General features: G+C 38.7%; 1 protein-coding gene across 2 annotated transcripts in view; it reads right to left on the reverse strand.

The window, feature by feature from the left end:
* ADCY2 (adenylate cyclase 2) overlaps positions 1-27591 on the reverse strand; it is a 203965-nt gene that overhangs the window by 172412 nt on the left and 3962 nt on the right. Inside the window, exon 2 of one of the 2 annotated variants that reach the window (XM_071454599.1) lies at positions 10828-11025. The exons of the other annotated variant lie outside the window; for it this stretch is intronic. Within the exon in view, the coding sequence (XP_071310700.1) occupies positions 10828-11025 (198 nt within the window). The remainder of the gene's footprint in view (positions 1-10827; positions 11026-27591) is intronic. 2 annotated transcript variants of the gene reach the window in all.

The following is a 27591-nucleotide window of genomic DNA, read 5'->3' on the forward strand; positions in this document are numbered from 1 at the left end:
CCAGAAATCTCTTTCCTTCAAATATATTCCAAAATTGTGACAAGTTTAATGTATTACTTCATATTGCATGACTCCAACAACAGACCGTGCCTAAAAAGAATGACATCCTTATGCATATTCTGCATTAAAATTAATCTATTCAAAACACACCCCCTCTTGCTAATGTTATTTTTTTTTCAAACACCTGGAGACATATATTAATATTAGTATGTCAAGTGTTAAATTGTATTTAAATATACATAAGATAAATTTTCCTATGTAAAGGTCTTGATGGTGAAGCATATTCAAGAAGCAATTTCCATAACAGCAAGAAACCTTACTAGAGTTGCATGATTTAGTGAGATACATCAGCCTGAAATACACAATCCTGTTGACCTTCAATACTTCAAAATCATTCCAGTTTTTATAGCTCCTGTTGTTTGCCATCCCATTTCTATCCACTGTCACTGAGTATACAAACGGTCAGAGTTGAAAGTCTATTTTCTGTACAAACAAAACGTGCGCTGCTCCATGCCTACTCAGCCGGGGATTTCATTTACTGCCTGCTTACCAACCTACCCCTACCTAAGGACTCTATTGCCTTCAATTTTAACACAACCCTTCTCCACCTTTCCCTTCAGCCATTTTCCATCCATGCTGATGGCCAGGAACCATCTGTTGTCCAGGGCTGTGAGACCAACTTCCACAGCTCCCAGAGAGAAGGAAAACACCAGAGTATCGTGATAAAATATCTGTTAAAAAATCAATGGGCACCACTGTCACACGAGCCATTTCTTTGTTTGCATGCCCAGCTCTCCACACTGCACAAGCAGAGGTGCTCAGCTTTCATCATATTTCTAGGAGGCTTTGTCCCAACATTTCTGCTGCATCTGATGCTCAGCCCATGCACACTGAACGGCCCATGAGCACAGGTCTCATCCCACAGAAACAGCTCCTGAGAGACACAGACACAGTGGTGGTGGGATCTGTCCTGATTTCAGTCCTCTCCCACTCTCCCTGAGACTGCAGCCATCCTGAACAAAGCGGTACATTGGCCTGAAAATCTCACTTTTGATAAAACAGGTAAAAAAAGGCGAACCACCCAAGAGAGCCCTCATGTAAGATTTGCAACAAAATAGCAAAAGTACTGAAAAGTGAAACCTGGTATTTTACTAACAAAATCCCATTTTATTTATAAATTTGTAACATACGTGGTTGCTCAGCATGGTAAATAAAAGAGAATACAAACTCTGTAAGAGCACAAGAGGCAAAGTTTTGTTCTACATTTCTACATCATGTGAAATCACTACTATGTGATCAAAACCACCAGCTAAATAATGCATCACAGAAGCTATGCAAATTCTATGGATCCAGAAAGATTTTCCTTTTGTAGCTTCAGTGGCCACATGTCCCTGAAATGTTGTAAAACACCATTCCTGGAATGTTCACATGGCTTGAGAGAAGTAGTACTTGCTGAAATGCAATGAAAACTAAACAAGGAGATGAGGAGAAAAGAAATTTAGGGGTTCTAAAGCACAGATTCTCTTGATAGCATCTCTGAAGAAACATGTCCTGTCTGCCCATATCATCAACAAGCATGGAATTCTTGAGCTAATCTGGAGGAAATCATAGTACAGAAAGAAGTATGACTGACACATTAAAACGCACATTTATACTGCACTTTTCTGCATCTGGGGCTTTGTCATCAATCAAGATTTCTTTCCAGTCTTCATCTGACCAAGGAAACATGACTTTTCTCAATTTATTTTTGCACACCAAGTCAACATTTTAATGGAATTTAATATACAAATTAATGTCATTCACACAACATACTTTCCTTCTCTTGTTAATCCCCTGGGTCATCCAGCAGACCCAGCAGTTTATCAACATCAGACCTAACAAAGACCCAAAATTGTAACTGATATTCTTAAATAAGTTTTTAACAGGTGGTAAAATTCAAGTTAGTGAAAATAAAAGGCATGCATATCTACCTAACAAAGACCATAGTCTCCGCAATGTGAAAGCCATTTAAGGCATCAATTTATATTTGTTTGTACAGGTGTGTAAGCAATATGTACACATTGTTAGGAACTAGCATTAGATAACATAAGCAGATAATCAGAGTGTGACATGGGAAAAAAAGACTTAATCAAATCTCAGCTTCATTTAATAGCAATAAAATACTTTTTTGTTTTGGCTCTTTTTGGAACGTAGAACTTTTTAGATATATGTATGTTAAATACGTTTTAAAAAAAACGCTTTAAAAAACTTTTTTTTTAAGAAAAAAAAATTCTTCTTTATTATACTGTTGTTAGCCTTAATCCATTTCCATTTTAAAATCCATTTCCATTTTACTTAGGATCAGTTTAGTCAAAATTATAAAAATATAAAAAATTACAAAATCTGGAAGTTAAAGCTATAATACTTTGCTTGCTTATGTTACCAATAAAAGGGGAAAAAAAGCCCTGCCACAAAGAATTTTTTTCTTTCCTTTTTTTGGGGGAGTAGCAGGGAGGTAAAACTGCAAGTGTGAACTGCAAGGGGAATATAACTGAATTCAAATTGAGCCCTCAGATATCTGAACTTGTAACACCATCACTGTCATAATGATGCCTAAAAATTGTTATCTATGAAAACTCATCTGTATCGAATGAGGCAAGAAATATTTTTATGAAGACTACAGCTGGTTGTAAGGCAAAAAAAATACAGAGTGGTAACAAATAATAGATTTAGCAAAGGCTGTCTTCATTAGTAAGTGGGAGAGGAAGCAATCCTTTTGGAGGTTCTCTCCCACATTTGCCCTAAACCAGGTCAGCATCGTAACAAGGGAGACGGAAAGGATTTCACAGCCAGCATACTACAAACTGCAGGGATATGGGTTAAAATCCTGTTAGTTGCTTCCTAGACTGAAAGAGAAGTGATCCTCTGACAATCCAAATACTCAGGTTCATTTATTTAGCACCACAGTTGTGCCTAATACTTAATAAAATCTACAGAAACAGGAAACACCCCCAAAAAACTAAACTGATGTCTTCTTATGCAGCTTGTAGGAAATATTTTCACCATCTATTTTATTATTTCTTTGTTCAATAGCTCACTAGCTAAATTTTTACAGCACTAGAAACCTGCAAACTGAATCAGATTTGAGAGAAAAGGCAAAAAACCGACCAAAGGCCAGGCTCTATTATGAAACATCCTTCCAGCACCCAATTCAGAAAAATAAAAACATACAATATTATGTGCAATGGCCATGTAAAGGTACAAGCTTTTCTATAGCACACAGGTATGCAAGGTCTATCAGCTTAAACCAATAGACTAATGCAGTATCATGCCAAAAGCTTTCCTCCTGGAAGTCAGGCAAACTATTAGATTTATGAGTAAAATACAATTCCAATGAATGACATTTGCATGTCTTCCTAAATTAAACCTGCTAACAAGAAGTACTGGATAGCTGCTTCTGTAGTTCTCCAGTAGCTCCATCATACAAGTAATTGTTAACTATGTGTATACTATGAAATTATTAAATGTTTATTTCCTGATGTCAAATCAGTTATTAAGCACATAAGAAGTCACATGAAGGGCTTAAATTATCCACTTCCATTTATCACTTGGTCTTTCAACTTCAGCAACATCAGAAGAATATGATGATATTTAACATGAGCATTGCTTATTTTCAGTACTTTCTGAAACATTAATATTCTTATTGATAAATGTTATTTCCCATCAGAGAGAAAAATCTTGCCACATTCAGTTTGTGCATATTTATCTGAGTCTTACATTTCTACGGTACATCAATATGTACATTTGCCTTGGCAGAGTTCATTCACATGACTTGCACTGCAATTATCACACTGCATGTAAACTATGCAATAATCTTGATGAAAACGACAATCAGCTCAGCCTTTGTACTTAATTGTCCCCTCCAAGATGAAAAACACACTTCAAGAAATGGAGTCAAGGAAAACAAACTAGCAGGAAAAAAAGAATTTCATAAGGTTCATTTGGTAAGTTACTGGATACAACCAGTATGTTCCACTTTATATTACATCAAACCTCTCTCAGAAATGTTATAGAATGCCTAAAGAGAGCAGAAATAGACCAAAATTATTATCCCCTGATGTTTTAAATTCTGAGACTACTTCTCCAGAACATGGAAGGATAAAAGATATTTAGATAGCAAAAAGCCATAAACTTCTAAAATTCAGAAAATGCATCTCTTTAGCTTTTACATGAACTTCATGCACAGGTCAAAGGAAATTGTCATTTAAAACATCTCAGTAGTTTCCAGATGTTCTGTAGTCCCTAGAAATAAAGAACTAAAAGGACGCTCCTGAACCACTGAAGTCCATTCTCTTTGAATGAAGATACTGACTGACTCAGCTAAGGACAGCATCCCACTGTAAAACCAATTCATTACTTTAATCTTTATGACCCTGAGTATATAAACCAAGTGCCCCAATGGGGCACTGAAAATTCTAATTTTCAGTTTAGTTTTCATTACCAGCCAGATGACTTTTATTTTTTTTTTGGGTGTAGGTGTATGTGTCACTAATTCTTTGTCTTCCATCACTTCTCCTCAAATCTGATGCCTGGACTATGGACTATCTGTAGATGGCAGTCACACAACTCTCAGCATTCTTCTCCTCTGCAGATCCATACCCAAGTCAAGCTCTTCTCATCTTTCACAAAACCTGCCTTTTTTCTAGTGATCTTTGGAATAAAGGTGCTTAGAAGTTTACATAGTCATCCAGGCAAGGATTCATTTTAGCTGGATACTCTGCCATCATAAACTAGTCTTTTCTGGACACATGTCCAAATCACCCAGTGATCAGCCAATGCTTCCTCTCTTCATTCTGCTTGTCCTTGCTTCTTTTTCTAGTGATGAATTCAGTCTATAGCTGTAACTTCTGCTGTTAGTCCCCAAATGCAGGCACCTTATATTTCCTATTATTAAATTTCATCTAGCTGCTATTACTGCAGTCCTCAAGGTCAAGCTTTTCTTCCCCATAACATTGTGATCTTTTGCTGTATTAGGAATCCTTGAACTGGGTCATCAACAAATTTCATTATAGCAGTGACATTCAGTCACCCCTTCACAAGTAAAAAGTACTAATAAAGGGAAATATTCTCCAGAGAGCTCTCTGAGAAATCCACCATGAAATCCTCCTCCTGTCTGACACCCTCTGAAGTCACACTACCTGCCATCTCCCCTCACCTACATGTGCAGTTACTTTAATAATGGTCATCTCCTTTAGCAGGGCTTCTAGTCTCCTGTTTGGAACAAAAGTAGATTTTGTTTTTTCTTTCCAATATACATTCCCTATTTAAAACAGTTACCAGCTTTCCAATATACATTCCCTATTTAAAACAGTTACCAGCTTTTCTTCACTGCTTTCATAATGCACTGCCATGACATAGCAAAGGTTAACAATGGCACGTTGGTTATGCCAACCAGTATTTCAGGGATCACACACTATTGTATTGTATTAATCTACTGTATTACTGATTTTAGTAACTGGCAGGTGTCTCTAATAGTTCATCTTTTTCCTGTCTTCTATACAGATATAACCATACCAGACTTGATAGAACCACTTAAATGTCTTGCTATAAAGCCTGTGACTTTATATATCGATAAAAAAGCATTAAGATAAAAATCATTTGTTCACTTTCCAAGATTATAAGTGAAAATATGGCATATACTGGGGGGGTTCTTGTTTTTCTATCACACCTATTCCTAAAGCAGAGTATCATATGCTTGGCAGTATCTTTTCCTTTGATACAATCCTTCTGGTTTTCTTCAGGTCCTTTTTCAGGTGAATATTCAATTACAAGGTACTGAACCGTGCTCCTACAAGATTTGGTTCCTTGTTCAGGATACTTATTCCTTAGAGTATGATTAATCTTGAACTTTAAAATAAGTCAAGTCTCGCCCACACTCCAGATCCTGAACAAGTGGTATAGCATCAATTAACCCTCACTTTCCTGTGTTGCAGGAAATTCACTGACACCTGCCTTGCTTTCCTCAAATATGAGCAAATTATTTTTTTATATAATGCTTAACTATACAAAACATGTTACTGATAGTTTAGGGCAGGGCTGACTTTAGATAAGGCCAAGTGTGGAAATCAGACGCAATGTAATTCACGCAAAGACAAGTCTTCCCTTTCTGCAGACCCATTGCTTCACCAAACTGCCTAATACAGGAGCTGATTACCACAACCACAGAAACTTTGTGTAGGCCCTCACACCTCAGCACACAACAGATATCCCCAGGTGCTAAGACAGTATATAAAAAAAAGATAATTATAAATACTAGGACATAAAATTTTGCCCACACTTCTTAAACCAGGACTGCTCCAAGGCCCAAATCAAACCATTCTATATCAACAGATTAAAAGAAAACAAAGAAGTACTTTAAATTCAGCTCAAAAAGTGGAATTTAGGCTAAAATAATCAAATATATATTCTAAGCACATCACTCTGGATATTTTTTAAAACCATAAGTGTCAAATTCCGCTTGAAGTAATTTCTGCGCTGTAACTGAATACAGAGAAGGAGGAACACATCTGGTGCCTGCACTGTGCAAACATATTTATGATTAAATAGAATTGAATACCAAAATTCTGCAATGATAGAATTCATTAGACTAGTATAATGCTGCATAATTACTCTTTTTTTATAACATCCACTGCATGCTTTAAGAGCTCTTTTTACCCACTGATATCAATGTGCTATGACATATTTACATACACCCCGTATAAAAGGCTGAGGAAGTATTAGACATGTCAGAGGGTGACACAGAAAGGCAACTGTTGTACAATAACTACACTGTCAGCAAAACAAGAGGAAACTGATTTAAATTCATTCCCCGGCAGGAAACTCTACAGACAGGTACTGGATTTACATTTTGAAAGGAAAAGTGCTTCATACTATAGTAAGGAAGAGTTCTAACACAACAAAATCAATCCATCACTCCTTTCTACCAGCACTCCTTACTCAGCTTGCTTGCCTTGCATTACTGGCCCTCCACCAACACACCATCCACAGCTTTCCTCACGGACCTTGCTTAGTAAGCATCGCCCTTGGGACTTTCCTCACTGAAAACATCTCCACACATTACTGCTCACATCCTAGACTTGGAAGAAAGTTGCCAGCAGGCAGTGGCCCTCTCTGAGCCTCAGCATGACTACCTTTGCTCTGCTTCTTTCCTACCAACTCAGGTGTCTCATGACTCCTAGTAGGTAGCCCAGTCTCCCTCCTGGCTCATGCAAACTGTAGCACATGAAGGCTAGGATCCAACTTCCCCAAGCCACCAAGGAAAACCAGGGGCTCCAATGCCACAAAAACTTGGGCTGACACCAATAAAGGAGGGTTGCCACACTTCTTTAAAAAAATTGTCAGGTATCAAAGACTTTTGCCATCACACTTTCAATTCTTTTCATGTTAAGTGGCCCACTGTCTCCCTAAGGCACGCTCCATCTCCCTCTCAGTGAACTCATCATTCTTCATTGTTGATACAGAGGAGCAAGGGAGTTTGGACTAAGCAAAGAGGTAAGTGAGCTACTAAGGCTGATGGTGCAAATATGCTGGCTGCTGTCCCAGATGGGTAAGGGACGATGGCCAGGCAGTCCAGTGACAATAACAGCCTTTGGATTGGGTTCAGCAGGCAATTACGGAGCCAGCATGGAGCTGGCAGATTGGCACAAGGGACAAAGTAAGTGTCCACAGCCACACTGTCCTGCCCCTTCAAACAGCAGCCAGACCTGATAACACTTTTCTCCAAAGCTGTACCTGCAACCAAAGAAGAGTCAAGGAAATGGAGACTGATAAAAGCAGCCTGCAGGGACAGCAAAAAGATAGCTGAAACCAATTACTATTTGCACTTATTTCACATCAGCCTACATGTTTCTAATAAAAAAACCAAAACAACGGCCCTGACCAACCACTTCATTTCCAGCCCTCTACTAATTGTGGGTTATTTGAGCTATGTGCCTGCAGGCTAAGGAAGAACTGCTCTGCATTAAATATATATTGAGTTCCTAACCAAAATATTCTCTCTCAGATTCTATTTTTATTGTAAACAAAAGCCGTAAAAGTTCACACCTCAGGTTCCTTAAGACAACAGAGAAACACTACATTGAGCAGTTGCAAACTGCAAAGAAAATCATTAAGCCAAAATTTAAAAGATGCAAGGGTGTCACTCAAAGGCCTGTCCACAAATGGCACCATAACATGCTCTGTCTAGTAACTGTGGTATGAAGAAAATCTACCTTTCAACAGTTACTAGTACAACTAAGAAATGCCATATTCTTAACAAGCTTAAGATTCAGGGGACATGAAAGTTATGACATTTTTAAACTCTCCTGGACCAGAACAGAAGTTAGGCTGCAATTTGAAGTAACTTAAAAGTAAATTAAAGTAAATACATATAAACATGAAGTAAATTAATATAAAGCACTTGTTCAGTAAGTAACTATGCTTGAACTGACTCTTTCGTTTTCATCATTTTCTAATTAGTTAATGTTGACAGAGATATATTTGAAACCTAACTAATTAAAATTTTACATCATGTCTCCTTTCTTTCATAAAAAGAATAAAACAATCACAAAACCAATATGCCAAGTAAAATGGTTTAAAGGTTCACAAAATATAAAATTTCAACAAAGAACCTGTCGATGGCCATCGAGGAAGGATTTTTCAAATTTGGTTTCACATACAGGAGGTAACACCAGTTATGGACCTACAGATTCTCAGTGCAGAGCAAACAAAACACCAGCATCACAGGAATACAAGGCAGTATTTTACTGCTCACAGCTCTTTTTCAAATGTTTGAAAACTCCAAAGCTTCAGTCAGTCTTTTGAGTAAGGTGTCAAATTCCCAGAAAGATTCCCGTATTTCCACAGTTTACTGTTAACTGACACTAGGCAAAAGTACTCCTATACAAAAGCAGCTCAAAAAACTGCAGTGCTATTCCAAGGAGAAAAAAAAAAGCAGCTTTGGGGAAATGAAGGATTCTGCTACAAGGAGCCACACCACCTTGGACTCTCAGCAGTGGCCAGGGGCTATTCTCCCACCAGATGCCAAAGACATCTGCCGCAGGTCCCAGCATTCTGGAAAAGCCCTGCCTGCTCTCAGCTGGAGCCCACAAAGGACTCGGCAAGGTGGCTGCCCAGAGCTGGCTGCTGCTGGCAGAGCAAGAGAAGCAGCTCCATCCCAAATATCCTTTTCTCCAAGCAGCTCTTGCACGCAAAGCAAAGAGAAGACTGAATATCAGAGGAGTTGTGTCCTGGCAACCTACAGGAAGACAATGCCAATTCCCAGAGCTCTACAGTCCTTCCTCCATCACAGGGCCAGACACATGCTGTGGGAATGCCTGTATTTTTCCTAAGAGGAAAGCAAGGCAGGACAAATCATCACAGGCTAAACACAACCCCGGGACTGAGACATCAGTATCCCTCTTAGATATCTTTCAGTCATGTGCTTTTGAAAATCATTATCCCAGCTTTCAAATACCAAAACTAAATTTAGTATCATTTTCAATGAATAAATAATATGACTAACTAAATATTTACATCTAAGATTGAAAGTCTGAAATATTCTAGCACAACATGACACAAATGCCAGTGAAAACAAATGAAAAAAGTAAGACCTCGTGAATTACCTAGGTGAGATATCCCAAAGACAGAAGTACTCCCAGGGTGAAATCCATATCTAAAGAAAAGTATTTCATGTTCTGATGTTTTTATTATATGCAAGTGTGACCTGGTTTGGTAGTTTAAACTATTGAAAAGATATAAAACCTAAAAAACCCCAAACCAGGTAGGAGGTTTCTTAGAAAATTAATCCCAGAACCTTCCAAGAAAATGAAAATAAAAAGTCACCCGCAAAGGGCTCCAAAATATTACCAGCATGCACCAGTAATTTAAAAAATTTATATTTATAAATTTATATTTAAGAGTTTAAAGGAACTACTTAAAGTTCAGTATTTGCCCAAGTCTTTGCAAAATCTGAATAAAAAGTCAGAGAATGTATTCCAAGTCTGTCTCAAGGACCTAGAGGGCCTTCTGGAGAGAGTAACACAATTTAAATCTAAACTCATAGAATCAGCATGAAATCTTCAGAAGACATATTTATATGTTTAAAAGACTTTTTTCCATCCTTTGAAGAGTTATAAAAATATTATATGAGCCATATTCCCATGTAGAGCTGTTTGGAGAAAAGAAAATAATGTGACAGAACTCAGAAGAATCGATCAGCCGCAGTGCTGGATATTGCACATCATTTATTGATGTTTCAAAAGTGCTGCTATTAGGCTGCAATTATATTTTGCTTTTTCTTCATTACAAAATTTAAAAAATGTGATGGGCACTTCACTTCTTCTCTACTCATCCATTTCTCTAGACAAGTAAGGAGACTCCCAGTCCTTTTTCTCATGCGTTGTTAGAGAACACCTTGTGGACCACAGAAAGCCTACACTGAGACCCCAAACATTTTAAACTGGAAAAGAGCAATAAGCAGTGTTGAACAAAACTAGCATTTCTACTATGTTAACTGGTCACTAGAATCAAATATTCACTCTACAAAGAAGCTGGTGATTGGAATCAAGTACTCATCCTTAAAAGAGCTTAAAAATATAACAGCAAAATTCTTCTAGTATTTCCTAGTATTTTAATTATGCACACCTCTGGTATTTATAAAGCAGATTGAGGGAGTCTCAGCATGCAACCACTTAGTCACAAAAACATTTTGTAAGATGTCCCACAAAAACAAACGTGAATGCTTTTGTATAGAAGGGTTCTTGGAAATGTACCCAATGGAAGTAAAATTAGTAATAATGACAGTCTTACCTGGTCCCAGGGACAGATGATTCCTCCAAAACACATAAAGAGATATCCCATGGCAACAAGACATACCCAGACCACCAGAGAAAATATACGAAGCAGCTTCTTAAAGACAGGTTCTACGCAGACAAGGATAAATATAGCAAAAAAAATTGCTAGGGCTGTTGGAACAGTTATTAAAAATGCCACATGGTCTTCAACTTCCTGAAAACAGAGGAAAATAAAAAGGAAGTTAAAAACAAATGTAATTAAAGACATGAATAGCATACTCTAAACTTATTGTACATGGAGATGGCAGAAAGACACAACTGGGTATCTAAAGTTAGTTAAATTCAAAATAGACTTTCTTTCATGGTAAGAAGCTGTTTTATGGAGCATCAACCTTTTAACTACTACTGTAATTACTAACCACAATAGCACAACACTTCTGTTATCTACTTTGAGTTGCAGCAGGCTGTGAGAAGTCTGTGCAGCATGAGGGGGGCCGAGTTGGAAAGCTGGTTCCAAGCTCAGTCTGCAGTGGACCCACAGCCCACGGCCAACCATCCAACAACTCCACTGCTGGCACACACAGAACAGAGAGGAGCAAAATGCAGAAGAACAGAAGCTTGCAAGAGCATCAATGTACAGGAGAAAGAAACTTCCCCTGATGCCTGACATGCCCCTGCAGAACCTCTTCTCTGCTCTGCAGACTGAAAAGACCCACCCCATCAGGAGAGGTGCTGGAGCTGAAGCAGGCAGCCCGATCTGCTCTGTAAGGGCCAACGCAACCACAGGAAGGTGACAGTGACAGCAGCAGGGACCCTGCTGTGAGAGGCACGGAGATCTGCCTCTGACACACCCTGAGAGCTGTGCTGCTTACTGGGGGCTCACAGCAGGGATGGCACCAAGACACTCCCAAGCCTCACACAGCCCTCTCCTGCCCACTGCCCTTGTAGCTTCACAAGGGCACCAGTGACACAGCCAGGAGCAGTCTGAGCAATACCAAGATGGATTGCAGAGGGTGATGGCACTCTGGAATGCAAGTTGTTTTTTCACCAATCCTCACAAAATGAAAGTTCCCAGGGGAACAGAACCTCAATTCATGCCGCTCCAAGTTTGATGCCAATATCAGAAAGAGATGCTCTGAGTCCGAAAGGGGATTGCAAGTGTGCAGAAAAAGGAATTCCAGCCACTCTAGCCAGTATGTTGGCTTTGGGGGCATGGGCAGTAAACAAGAGATGTGCACCTAGGACCTTGTCACACAGATGTGGTGCGATGGTTCCCACGATGGTAGTGTTGGAAGGGAAGGATACTGGCTCTTCAGGAAGGAGAGGGGAGGGGACACAAGGAGGGGTGTGTCCTCTACGTCAATGACCAGTAAGAATGCATGGAGCAACCCCTGACGGGTGATGGATGAGGAGCTGAGGGGTTTACAGGTTGGGTTAAAGGAAGAGCAGAGAGCAGGTTAAAGGGAGAGCAACATTACAGTGGGGGTCTGCTACAGATCCTCCAACCAGGAAGACTGAGAAGATGAGACCCTCTCTAGACAGGAACAGCCTTGTGTTCATTAAGTCTTGGTCCTCATGAGGAACTTCAGCCACCCCAACACCTGCTGAAGGGGCAACAAAGCAGGGCATGAGCAACCCAGGAGGTTCCTGCAATGCACTGATGATAATTCCCTTCTCCAAGTGATACAAGACAGGTTGGGTGGGGCTTTGAGCAGCCTTTTTTAATGGAAGGTATGCCTGCCCATGGCAAGAAGGTTGGCACTAGGTGATCTTCGAGGTCCCTTCTAACCCAAAGCACTCTATGATTTAATACTATTTGAAGCAAGTTGAGAAAACTGTAAATCACCCCAAACAATGCAGCTGTCAAAATGCCTCACAAATCAACTACGTCCACAGCTCTATAAAAGCCTTTTTCACAGTGATAGTTGAAAGGTACTACATGTTTTGATTCTCCTTAAAGTATTTATCTGGAAGTAAAGACTCTAGATTACAAATATACATTTGCTCCTAGCAACTGCTTACTTTGAAATGTACAAACAACATCCAGAGCAAGGACTATAATATAATGTGAAGTAAGATTCAGAATATTCAATATTTAAATTTATATACAGAGCTTACTTGGAAGCTACTACACTAACATCTTTAAATGATCTAATGACGGTTGCTTTAAAAGAAAATAAATATTAGATTTTCTATTGCTGTACATGCTCAAAAGTACACCTGGTTGAAATACAACAGCACTATATCAAAGTACAGTCACAGGATCTTTAGTCATTCCCCAGCTGTTATGAATTCTAACAGCCTCATTTACAGCAACAAGGATTCCCCAAAAGCAGGCTCCAAATGCTACTGCTGCAACAGTAACCACAGACTTTATGCAGAAAAGCCTCAGATTCATTTTTCATGGTGAAATCTTGAAGAGAATCTGAAAGTACTTATTGGAAGATTTTTAAGACATCTAAGCACAAAGTAACATTTCTTTTTCTCTTATTTATAGTTGCTTCCTTAGTGCCCTATTAAGTCTTGTTTATTGATAGGTTTTCAACATAAATACATACATAACTTAAAGGTATCTGAATATGACTTTTTTTCCTTTCTTATGTATAAAAGATTTGCTTTAATTAAATAAAAACTAAAAATTTACAAATAAATCTGTAAATTTTAAAAATTTACCTTTACATACAAATTTTAAATTTTTAAATTTTATTTTGTAAATTTCCAAGTTCTAAATTTGTAAAATTTACAAATAAATTTGTAAATTTACAAACATTTACAAATACCATAAGCAGGTGGTTTCTTTCGTTTTGTTTGGGTTTTTTATCCTGATCTAGTAAATTTTACAGCTTGATATCTAGAGACACTGTAAAAATCTGGTGCCCTTTGCTGTTCCCATTTCTTCATTTTCCTTGCAGCTCTGCCTGCGTGTGCACTGCAGACTGGGACACCCAGCTGGCTCCCAGCTCCAGCTGAGGAGCACCCACCACCCTGGCCAGCTGAAACCAAGGGAAATGCCACAATATACCCTGCCCTGCCTGGCAAAAGTCAGCTCATCTTTCAACTCTTCTTATTTTTAATTCCCTTTTAAATTTATCAAGTCATACATTTAAGCAATTTTATTGCAACACGGACAGTCACGGTATAAGCAAAAGAAGTGTCAGGAAATTTTACATGGTGATGCTAACTCTGAAATGCAAATGCTAAGCTTCCAAATATCAAATACACACACAAAGGCTTTGAAGCTCTTGGGTAGTCAAACTGAAAACAAAATTATGGCCTTAAATTTAGGCATAGGGGTAAGTAACTGCAAGAGTACAGAGCTGCACAGTAAGAGTAAAAATATAAAATCTACCTACTAGTAGGAAAAACTGCTGATTTATTTATCTAAATGTTGTGATTTTTAATCAAGCCCATCTCAGACACTTGTTTCAGTTAATTGATTTAGTAAGTGGCACAACCAATGTCAGCTCAGTTAACACCAAAAGCATTTAACTTCAACCAGGTGGGATTGCCAAACTCTTGTTGCAAGAGACAGGTATCACAGGCAACAGGACAACATCAACTTCCTTGCACCATCTGTCACACAGCCCAAGTCACAGCACCAAAGGAAACCACATATTCCTGAAGTAAGCCCAGACTGTGGAAAACCACGTATTTGAATGATGGAAAATTAGCATTTCAGCGATAAGGATCCTGCTACAAGCATATTAGTAAGAAAATCCAGATGCATTTCAACTCCATGTTTCTCCACACCAGTAAAAAAGTAATAAAACTGCTGTACTTTCTGGGAGGATTTGGCTTCATAACAGATCAACAATGTTTAGATGTCTGTTTAGAGCACACGTATGCTCATGCAGCTACATATATTTATATGTATTCTATAATTAGATCAATCCAACAAAATGCTTGTTCCAAATCAACAGCTACTCAATTTCCTTTTTTAATGCATACACTGATCTCAGCACATAGCTGAACTATTTTGATTACTAAATCTAAAATTTTACTTCTGCTTTCTCTCCTTCTGTGGTTGCCTACTACACAAACTTCCATTTTGATTGAAATGTATGCAAAGAAAAAAAAAAAAAGTAGACCACACAGTATCAGCTCCTGAGCACAGGTGACCTCCCTGAGCTGATACAGGGAAACATCATTCTGCTGTCACAAGCTGCTTGCATCACAACCACACCCTGAACAAATTCTGAAGTAAAAGTTAAATTTAAAGACTGAATAGTGTACACGTTAGGCAATTTATAAAATATATGATAAAATAAAACTTTATAATAATTTGTATCCTTTACAGAAAGCCTCAATGTGTACAGGGGGATTTTCACAATCCTGCCTTTAAAATACAAGCTAATGTCAGCTCAAGCAAAGCAGGCCCTGTAAGGCAGAGGTTTATTTTGGAAACTACATTGAACAATATTTTTCTGTTACTTCAGAGGAACTAAATCTCTATAGAATTGTAACTTTAGGAGCAGGACATTTAGAACTTGCAGCCTCCCGATCAATTTTTGCAATTATCAGTGTATTTAGCAAGTTGGGTGTGGCAGAATCCTAAAGGTTAGCTGTTCTGTAACCTTAACCACTTCCCAAAGACGTAGGGGAGAAGAAAAAAAACAAACCCAAACACTTTGTTGTTTTTTTTTTCCTGCTAGTCTCAGAAATTAAAATACACCAGAGGTAATGGAATTAAAGTATCAGCATGACACTTTTGAACATAATGGCTAAGCCTGCAATAGATGGATCTTACCTGACAGTTCTGTCTCCCTGAGTGTCTTCTGTCTTGCTGGCTTTTAATTACTGAAGAAATTAAAAAGTCTACTGTTAGAAATTTTTCAACCCCCACAAATTCTTCCAAACTGTGATAATCTTGTTATCGCCAGTAAAATCCAAAGTCACTTTCAATCATCTTTGCAAAACCTACAACCTTCTCTCAATCTACATCCTGATCTTTCCCAGATAATGTCATGCCCTCAGTTTAATTTTAAACAGCAAAGCTGCTGTAGAGCACTTCACTGTTATATATAAAACCATAGTCAGATGAAACAATCCATAAAAATGAACAACTAAGCAGTCAAAATGCCAGTTTTAGCATAAAATCTTTTCACATGGTCCCTCATTCTTTTGACACTTTTTCTTTACTCTTTTTGTTTCATGGAATTCACCAGTAGTCTATATACAGAGGACTCCTTCTGGGATCTGAAATTTCACATGCTTTGAATTAACTCAAACCATTTACTACATTAAACTCCTACTAAAATCCCTTTTTGCTGAGATCAATGAAACACACTCTAAATGTAAACATAAAACCAAATGATTAATGTTCTTCAGACATTGATTTACTTTTTTGTTTCATACATCTATTCAATTTTCAGTATCTTTAATTTCATGCATTTTCAAAAATGTTGAGTGTTAGAAGAAATGTTACAGGGCTCAAGGATTACCAGTTTGCTGACCTCTCAATCAAACATCTTCCTTTAGCAGGACTGACTGAAAGAATCTGTTGAGTTGTCTCTGCAGCAAAAACTGCCCATTTTTCCTGTAAAACTTTTTCCAGAACTTGAGACAATGATTTTCAGAAGACATAATCTTCCTTCTCTTTGTAAAACTGGACAGCATTTAAATTCTCGAATTCTCCAAAAAAATATTTCTCTACAATATCTGCAAAATTCTTCTGGCTACTTGTGGCCCTTCTCCTACAGTTTTATATTTCAGTGAATTTGCTTACAGCTAACTGCACTGTGTGCCATCTGCTAGACAGCTGGAAAAAATCTCCATTTTATTAAGAGGTGCCGTGCCCTGCTCCTGGCCAAGTAGCTGTACAGTTTCATCTAGGATTTCATCATTTAGCACATCAACTGAAAAGTTTTTGCCAGCAGTCCAAGGTTTCTTTTCCATCAATTCCATTAGTATTACTATTCCATCTCCACTTCAGAACCTGTGCCGTGTCTTTAAGGCCAGATGCTATTTCCAATACCACACGATGTTTTCTGGATCCACAACTCAGTAAGACTCCTCTGCCTTTTGTGCCCAGCATTTATCTTTCATAATATAAAACTTTGCTTCTTCTTCTTGCTTAGCTGCCTGCCACATAAGAAGGTTTCTTATGTGGGGTTTTTGGGGGTTTTTTTGTTTGTTTGTTTGATTTTGTGTTTGTTTTTGTTGTTGTATTTTTTTTAATCTTACATTGAGTTTTGTGCAGTGTATTCAAGGACATTAGCAGAAAATTAACTGACCTGTATATTTTAATCAAACTGTCTTGAAGTTCGTGTCAATGAAGCTTTTCATTTTCACTAAGGCCCTATGCAACTGCATGTCTGAATTTTTCTTCTCTTTGATTCAACGCTCACCATCTGGCTTAGCCGATCAATGGTAACAGCATCAGTCCCAAAACCAGTTGTTTCATGATGTCTGTTGTCTTGAGAAATTCAGTTCTGTCTATTAATGAGTCTGATGTGCAGTCTACACTTGCTGTTAGCACACAGAGATCTCTGACTCCACACCAGATGAATGTCAGCCCAGCCATTTGCACATCACATGGACCATGTGGCATTACAGCTGCCCCGCTGCTGTGTGATGTTGTGTGCAACCATGAGAAACAGTTCTGCATCCATGGCCCCACTCTACACCATTCTGTACTCACTAGTACATGGGAACATAATTGGAGCAGCAAGATTTCATCCAAACCCTTCACATGACATTCTGGCCACCTGAAGCGTTTCCCCAGGCTTGAAAGCCATGAACCATGTGTGCTGCAAATGTGTTCCCCATAAGAGAAGAGTACAGTTTTGCAACAGTGCAGCCCTTCTGCTGCAATCCAACAAGGGCTGTTCTCTGGCATTACAGGCAATGTCCCTGTGAGCACACAGGACTAACAGTGACAATACAGTGACCAACCCTGCACATCTTGTGAACACGTGAACACCCATCTGACCACACGCATGCCTGACTACCAAGCCAAGCACTTTTGGCCAGTGGTTTGTTTTTTTTTTTTTTTTTAGTAAGTCCAGTCACATAAAGATATTATTAATCTTCTCAATCAGTCAGTAGAAAATGATAGCATCCAGATTTTTCCAAGTTTGCCTGATAGCTACAAGTGAACCTCGCCTGCTTCGGTGTTGTAGCAATGATTATCAGGAGCACAAAGTCATACCAGAGATCAGACTTCTCTGCTTAATGCAAAAAACATCAGACCCCACAGAGGCTTTGGAAAGGTTCTTTGGAGGTGCCATGGATGCTGTGCAGATAACAGTAACATAAGAAGTTGGAAGAAAACTTCTGGAGATAAAATATTTGTTGCTAGTGAAGAAGCAGAGAACAGTTGTAGCACTCCCGGAAATGATAAAAAAAAAAAAAAAACAACACTAAGAAAAAAAAACCAAAACAAACAAAATCCAAAACAAAAATACAAACAAACAAACAGGCAAGAAACCAAAACAAACCAAAAAACCCAAAAAAACCCAAAAAAACCAATCCAAGTGGTTGGCAAGCAAAAGTTCAATAAGCAGCTAAGAAAATGTACTCAAAAGGGAAATCAAAGAAACCAGGATGTTTGGGAAATAGAGATCTTTTCTCTAGAAGGCAACTGAGCTTAACAAAGAAAAGATAAGAATGAGTTTTCTGGCACTTCCAGCATCATGGGAAAACATTCAAATTAAATGTTATATATTGATTGTTACAGAAACAGAGTACACGGTTTAAGAGAAGCAGTAATGTCAAGGAGACCAGTGAGTCTCAACTAAAGGACAGAAGTTGATTAAACTCAGCTAAGAAGGTTTCAGCAAAGGAAAGGCAGAACAGACTCTCTTTTTAAAATCTGGCAGAGCAATATGACACCATATGAAAGGATACACTTTTCTCTACAAGCCTAGGAAGCTAGATGGAAGAACAAAAATGCCTGTTGTTGAAGCATTATTTACACAATACTCTTCCTGAAAACTTGGTGTAAAAAATCATCAGCAGAATAATGAAGAAGTAGGAAAAGACTGAAAGCCATACTGTTCACCAGGGACTGAAGAAAGGCCTGTATTAACAGTCTAAGAGAATTAACAAATAGTATAAAGTGGCTATGAACCAAAAAAAAGAGACTGAACAGCAAAGCCTCATAAAAATAAATTACGTGGAGGACTAGTTATCATGCAGATATAAGGAAGGCTGTCAAAGAAGAAAACACAGCAGATCAAGGGATACTTTAGTGATTCCCAGATGGACTTGCTAAGCATCACAACAGCAGATGGAAGCTGAGACCACAGTCTGTGTCTCATGCACTGCTGAAAAACAAAACAAACAAGTACACAGACAAACCCGCCCATACAAAGAAAGACAAAACAATCTTGACATCAGTCTGGTCTCAAGAAATGGCAAGAACCTGGTCCACAAAATATTGCTATTGAGGGGCTTCTTTATAACAATGACAAAGCTTGTTAAGAAAACAAATGAAAAACAAAACCTAAACACTAAAATTGAAAGGGGGAGCTATAAGCTTACAGATTAAAATCTTTGTAGGTAGCCTGAAGACACTATAAAACTCAGAGGCATAGGGCAAAAGCTAATCAATTCCCCTAAACAACTTGAGAAAGACCAAAATACAACCAGAATGTCTCAACATCCAAGTAAGGAAGCTTCTAAAATTTATCTTCTGTAGAGGAAAAAAAACAAACATAAAAAACAACACAACAACCTGAAAGGGGATAATAAAAAAGGATTTAATATAAAGGCTTAATTAATATAAAGACTCAGTAATGCAGGCCAAGAAAAGAACTTGCTTGAGAAATTATTTTTAAGAGTATACAAATAAATAGTGAATTCTTTTTGAAATATAATCAGGAGTCATGGCATCCTGCTAAAGAACTTCCAAACAAACAGATTAGGCAGGTATTAAAAAGAACAACTAGAGGAGAACAGACTGTAGCAGAAGGCATTTTGGTTGTTTGTTTTTGGTTTTGTTTTTTTTTTTTTATCTGCACCCATTGTGGGATAATTCTCATTCCAAAATAATCTATGCAGGAGGAATAAATCAGAAAGTCTGTTTCAAATTGAAGCATTAGTGTAAGGCATTACAGACAAAAGCAAAAACATGGAACATAAATAAAAAAATCACCACAAGCAGTCAGGATTCACCAGAAAGGGCCAATAAGACTCAAAGAAGAAAGAGCTAAAACTGTAATGGTGGACCTGCAGTAGCATGTAACCTGCACCCCAAAGTTCCCCAGTATCCAAAGACAGGCATGTGATGGAATGCCAGTCTCTCCTGGGATCCCTCTCAAAGACAAAGGGAAGTCCTAGCATGTCTGGCATCTACCAGGAAAAATTGTAACAAACAAAGGTACCAAAGGACTCAGGAATCTTATGGCGTATGTTCAAAATATCCATAAACAGTTTGGAAAAGGGATGAACAGCAGTTTGGCAAAGATGAGGGTCAGCTACAAAGAAACACAAAAGGATCTCGTAAGAATCACTACAGAGCAAGAAAATGGCAGATGAATTTCAGCAGAGATGCATGTGCAGAGATGCACCTCAGACAGAGCAATCCTAACTTTATACACATGACAACAAGCTCTTGGCTGGCTACTAATACTTAAGAGATATTTGGTGTTTATCATAGATAGACCCATGAAAACATCACTTAGATGCTCACCAGCAGTCAAAAAACAACCCGAAATGTAGAACACTGGAAAATAGAATAGAGAAGAGAGAACATCACAATGCCACTTTGATGCATGATGAACACCGTAATTCTGGTCCAATCAACATTTCCAAATGAATGAAAAGGAAGAAAAGATAGTTTTCAAGAATAGTCAAAGCTGCAGCACAGTGGCTAGATTCTGAAAGAGTAACACTTGGTTTTAAGGTTTCTCTTCTCTGCATGGACTGAGCACAACTGTTCTTTAATCCAGCTCTTTTCATGTTTAAAAGTAGTGTCCAACTCAGCCAAAAGGAACAAGCTCCACTGGAGCTATCTGCCTGCAAAGGTGTAGTAGCCAGAACTCCATGAGCTCCTGACCATTCCTACTGTATCACATGCCATGGAACAGAGAACAGACACCTATCCCTGCCAAAAACGTAATTAGTAGAACCAGGATGTGTGGGCCTGTATATTTCATATTTAAAAATATGCCCCGTGCAAACACCATGCACTCAACTTGAACAGTGCATGTTTTTTTACACATCCTCATTTGCCACATCAGCAGTTTTCTCTCCCTTGGTGTATTTTCCATCAATTTGTGTCCTCTCCTCTCGTTAACCACATATCAGATAAAATCTGCCAGTGCATACAACTATGTTTTTAATAAGCTGGGGTTCAGAGGGCCCAGGAACAGGATCTGGGAATATGAACAGGACTGCCATGCCTTTCGGTCATCCAGCAGCATCTCAACCTTCTCTTAGGCTGGCAATTATCAAAAGCTTTACTTTAAAACATGTAAGAGCGTAAGAAAAGCAGGATGGTCAAACCCAATTACTAGTGGCTACAACACTCACCTGGGTGCACTTGTAAAATTGTCCTACTCAATGGCAGTAGCTGGCAGCCACAGAAGATAAACCATGTCCCAGAGAGCAAGGATAGTTAAGTACATCGTGCTCCCTGAAGCGTCCCCTTCAGAAGAGGGGGGATTCAGCAAGCAGAAAAGTGAGCAAAAATCTGTACTTTGATGAAACTAGTTATTTCAGGCTCCAGAGGTAATTGGAACCTACTAATGTAATTTATTAATTTTTAATGTAAATATAGTGATCAAAATATCTTTCTTGCATACTTTATTCTACATGCATTGGTTCTGACTTCCTCTTAAAAAATGGTGGGTTAATAAGTCAGTTTAGCTTGCTTTTCAGATATTCTCAAAATCCTTCCTTATATTACAAAAATACTTTTAAAGAAACTCTCCAATAAATGCAACTACTATTTATACAAATCACAACATATGGAAGATAAATTGAGTAAAACACTTAGGAAGAACATATATTTTTTAGTTAAATATACTCAAAACATGTCATTGAAAAAGCTCCATCAGCTAAACATTATGGATAATACAATACTTCACAAGAATCAAAGACATATTTTTCAGATTAACTGCACTGCAACATGTATTAAAAATGAAATTATGGCCTTTCTTGTACCCATATAGATTCATGGAAGTCTGAAATACGCGTTTAGATTTGCAGAAGTCAGAAGTACTCATCTGACTCTTGGAGCTATTTAATACTGACAGTTACATATTTTGGCTGTCACTTTTAAATCGAAGCTAAAAGGTGGCTTTCCCTCACCATTTTTCTCCTGACATAATAACTTGAGAATCTGTCTGTAATCAAGAAAAAGTGTCAAGATGCAACTCACTTAAAAGTAAGAATAACAAAATTTGAACCAGAGAGCACATGAGCTTCAGCACACAAGGAAACTGCTCATTTTAAGGGTCTGTTTAACGAAGAAAAAGGTAGACTTAGGCTCCTCTCTCTAATGGGTCTTTTTGTAAAAATACATTTTGCAAAAATATTCCTAAGATTTAATGAAGAGGCATAATAGGGTAGCATGAAAAACAGGTTTAATATTGAAAGGCACTAATGTCATTTTGTAATTACTTCTGAAGTGTTTCCTAAGGTTGTGCAATTACATACTAAACACCATTATTAGTATCGCAACAATGTTCTTAAAGTTTATTCCCCTAAGGATGCTTTCCACACTCTCATATGTCTCTCAGTTCAACTGACTTCAAACCTAAGATATTTCTTATTTCATTTCTGACTCCATGACCAGGACCACATTCTGCAATGGCTATTATTTCTATTATGATAAAATTTCAAATAAAAGTTGCAAACATGTTAACTTACATTTAAAATACAACTGCCAAATAACATCTCAGGGGTAAAACTTCAGACTAAATCATAAGAAATAGAGCAAACCAGATTCTGCAAATACAGGCATTTTTGTCTGTATTTGCCGACAAAATGTGCCAGGGCTTTTTCATAAGTACTGTTACCCTATTTCATTAAAGCACAGGTAAGAAAATAATAAAAATCAAAGAGAGCAAAACCAATCTGGTAAATTGTTTTATTGTTAAACAGATTTCACATTACTTGAAGCAACTTTAGAAAATCCCACCACCTATCAGTCAGGTTTAAAAATTCCCAGAGCCCACTTGTGCAGAAAACAAGCCCCAGTGAGAGTCTATGGCCATTTTTTGGCATGAGTTAACAGGGATCCCCAGTGGGGTTTACAGGACAAGCTACTGGTCTGGACAAGCTCCCCGTCCATGTCCTCCTAGGTCTTGACCAGACTAGACAGTTCTCACACCACTGTGCTGCTACAAAGGACCATCACAGTACCTGCAGCAAGGAAAGAGAATCCACCCACCCACCTGCCAAGGTATATGAAGCAACTCGAGTGATTTATGAGGAGCAGCTGAAGGAACTGGGGTTGTCTAGCCTGGAGAAAAAACTGTTCAGTGGGGACCTTAATATTTTCTACAATTACCTGAAAGGCAGAGCAAGGTGGGACTTGGTCTTTTTCACCCAATAACAAAAAAAGGAAAAGAGAAAACGGCCTCAAATTGCACCAGGGGAGGTTTAGATTGCCTATAAGGAAAAATCTCTTCACCAAAAGGGTGAACAGGCTACCCAGGGAAGTGCTAAAGTCATCATTCCTGGAGGTATTTAAAACACATGTAGATGTGTCACTTAGGGACATGGCTTAATGGTGGACCTGGCAGTGCTGGATTAATGACTGGATTTGATGACTTTAAGGATCCTTTCCAACCTAAACAATTCTATAGGAACAGGAGCACTACCAAGCAGGTGCTGAGCCAAGGTAAAAGAGCATCTGTTTTCCTAACACTTCTCTCAGAGGAAGTAAAGTGTCCAAGTCCTCAGCCTGAAATCAATGTTGCTGGAAAAGGAGCTGGGGGGAATCAAGCCTTCCTAGGATTTTCCTGCCAGACTGACCAAAGTACTAGCAAATTGGAGAAAGGCATATGGAAATTTTACCTGGAATTGAAGGACAGCAATCCCATTAATCCAGTCTGTGAGCAGATCCCCAGTGCCAACCATAGAATTTAAGGTCTTTAGAAGGTCCCACAGCACACAATTCAGCTGTGGGAGGCAGGTAGAAAAAAGTAAGTTCTAACTACTTTTGCAAACCTTACTTAGCAGCTCTGAGAAGCTATTTGGGAAACAGAGAGGTGGGCTAGAGTACCTCTCATCCCAGCTGGTCTCTGGGATATGCAACCAGAGGCCATTGCTCCTGCAGTCTGGAGCACACCTTCCAGGTAAGAAAACCTTCAAAACTAGAACCATGGATGGTGAAAGAAGAAAATGTTCAGATTAACACATCATCATTTGTGGTTATTTCCTCTGCCTCTCCCAGACACAAGCCTGAAACAGTGTCACACCAGAAACAGCAAGGGGCTTTTGTATCATATATGCACCACTAAAAACAAGAGTTCTGTTTAGAGAAGAGATAAAGAAAATGTTTCTATACAGGTTGGTAAAACAGACAACTGGGAGAGTAAGTGTAGACACAGCCTCACACTCCTCCGTAGAGATGGTGCAATAGTCCCTTCAATTTTCAGCATCACCTGAATTGGGGTCAGTGTCTGAAGGTTGTTTATTCAAGATATAAAAAGAAAAGATATGGAAAAGAAAATGTATTGAGCCGTTTTGAGTCTTAGGTTTTTTCATCAGGTTTGATGCTCAAAGAAAAAAAAGCCAGGAAAAAAAGGGCAGAACTGTGCCAATTCACTTATTTTTGGATCCAGATCCCCCAAAACAGAAGTTTAATCTGTTGGTATCTTCTCATCATCACATATCAATGTGGCTTGAGCTGATTCAATTCTTTTTGAAATATGCAGAAGCTACTATGGCAGCACATAATTATTTGGGATCACAGCTCAGCTGTGACTGGGGAGATAGGCACAAAATCAAACATTACAGGTGCTCAGCTACACTTTGCTCCCCAGCATATCCAGCTGCTCAAGAGATTTGCAGAACACACCTATCTGTATGAAGTGTCCATCAGTTTGGATCATGCATGGAGCAGCCTGGAAGGCTCCAGTGACCACTACTGTTATAACAAGAAGTTTTATTCATCACAGTGTAAACGCAGGGACTGTGATCTCTGGCTAAGGTCCTTAATCTAGAAGAGCCCTTGAAGGCTCAAAGAAACATACTTTGTAGGAGCCAACAAATCGGTTGGATATATCTGTCTGCAACAAGGAACTTGAAACCAATTTATAAAAATTTAAGGAAGATAGGCAGGCAGGTATTGACAAGTCCTTGGCAGATCCACTATGAAGTTGCCAGTACAGGATTTGTGAATCCACACACCTGGCTTGAGGCTGATAAAGACAGCAGACAATCAGAGCCCAATCCATCATCTGTCTTATTCCCATTGCACATCAGTAAACAGCTCTAGTCAGAATGTTATTTATCATGTCTGTCAGCTGCAGGAATGATTAGCAGTTGTGGATCCACCATTTTGAGTCACAATTTGTGGCATTAAATATGTTTTCTATTGCCAAGGTATTCATAAAACTTCAATTTATTAAGATTGCAATTAAAGACTAAGCATTTTTCCAATATTGCCATATTCATAGTTTTATCCAATTCTTGTTCAGAATTTAGGTTTTTCAATATGAAAGATGAAACAGAGGCACACAAAGTGAGGTTGCCACCAGCACCTCATTAACTTGATGGCTCTGTTTCCAGACTTGTTAGGGACTGGCACATGAGACAAGCTCTTAGCAGCAATAAAAGTAACCACAGACATAGAGTGTCATTAGCGAATGAAAGAAGGAGCAGCCCAGACTGATGCAGCACTGAGGACTGAAACCAGACAGAAAGCCAGGCAATTCCTGCTTCAGACAGGAAGATACAGCAACCTTTCCTGCCTGACTAAAGAGATAATACTGCCTTTAAAAAGTCTCTCTCAGAGAACATCAGAAGGAACATCTGGCAGGGATAGCAATATCCTAAGATTGTATCAAGTAACCAGCAACTATAGCTAGAAGAATATACTGCTATATGTCTAGAGATAAGAAAAAAAGAATTAGAAACATGGGGTTTCCTCATGGAACATTTTAATTGGGGACTTGAAAGCAGAACTGTACAGTCAATTATAACTGGAACTGTGGAAAGAAAAGGCATTGTAAATACAATGATGTTTATTTTGAATTCCTTCTCATGTTGGTAGTAGCAGTAGTATGGTAGAAAGAGTTTAAGGAGAGGTAGGATACCACCTGAGCACAACAACCATAGCATCAAGCATGCAAAAAACCTCTGCTTGTCTTTCAATTAGTGAGGATTTTCTTACTTCATTACTTTTCCTGTGATTTAGCTTTCTTCTTGGGGGAATGAATATATTGGAGTTTGAAAACACTGTTACCAGATGCTTTGGCTTACTTTCAGTCTGCAAGGATTCCAAGGAACATTTTCAGACCTTGGGTATTCTTGGGCTTTGGGAAAACAGTTGGTGCTCTCAAACTAAAAAAAAAAAGCTGTAAATTACATAGGGTTGATCTCAAAAGATATCCTAAAATTGTGAGTACAAATGGTCTTATAGTATGCCTGTATTATTCCATGCAATTAGGTTATAACAGAGCATCTCAAGAATACAGATACAAAATCACATTGTCAGTGTGGTGACCTTTTGGTGTGGATGGATGAATTTTTCAGAGGCAAAGTGATGAGATGAGAACATTACCAGAGGTACACATCAGATGCTTTTAGAGAATGATGAAACATGCTAAAACTACTCTTTCCACATGGACCTAGAAGACTTTTCCCTCTTCATTTCAAGATGAGATTCTGATCATGGAAATCTGGAAGGGCTTGGATGATGTCCAGCTTTTACCAGACACAGCAAGAATTTATTTCAGGAAAAACACCAATTAGAGGGAAGAAATGGCACACCTCAGTTCAAACCCCAAGAGGCTTACAGGACTCTCCTGATATTCTCCTTGCACAGAAACAGTTCTCTGCCAACCAGGTTGGCAGCCAGAAAGTTTTCACATACTCCTTCAGAATGAGGCAACTACTTCTTCCATGCAGGATCAGCTGATGGTAAGTTCAGTCAGTCTGATGCCAGAAAACCAACTCCTGCAGAATGTACATCTGCCATGCTGCAGGTACATCCATCTAGTTAATTGTATTCCCTCTTTAAGAATCACTGACTATGCCCCTTTTTGCTACAGAAGGTATTTGGGTATGTCAGTGAAATAGATGTGCAGCCAACTTTTAGTTTCTTGAATTTATAAATCCATAAAAAGGTTCACAAATCTAAACTGAGCCAACCAGGATGATCCTGAGCTTTTCAGGAACTTCAAACAAGTGGTTGAGGGGGCAACCAATACCTCTGCTCCACAGCCAGCCCTTAGGTGGCTGACCCAGAACCATCTCAGAGTGTTTTAGAAGAGGGAAGGCAACACCATGCCACGTTGCAGGAGCACTTTTTGCCCAACACATGCCCCACTTGATTGAGGACACCCTCAAGAAACATGCACTGACACACCAGAGCCTAACACCAGCAACCGCATCTTAAGAGCTGTACAAGGTCACACATGGCAGCCAGAACTCAGGAGGGAGATAAGGGCTGCAGCTAATGTTACCACCACACAGCAGGCTTACAGGTCCTGAGCAAGGGGAACAGGCCAGCCTCAAAGAAAACATGTCTATCTGGGAGCAGACTGGTGAACCATTAAGTTTTCAGAAAAGGAACAGAAAGAAGATCCCAACAGGTTTAAGTCTTCCCCCACTTCCAACACAAGTGCCAAAAGATTTTGATATCCCTGAAGTGTAGGTT

This window comes from Agelaius tricolor, unplaced genomic scaffold (genome assembly GCF_023055355.1).
Source record: "Agelaius tricolor isolate 1412-34295 unplaced genomic scaffold, bAgeTri1.0.p SCAF_2, whole genome shotgun sequence".
Taxonomy (NCBI): domain Eukaryota; kingdom Metazoa; phylum Chordata; class Aves; order Passeriformes; family Icteridae; genus Agelaius; species Agelaius tricolor.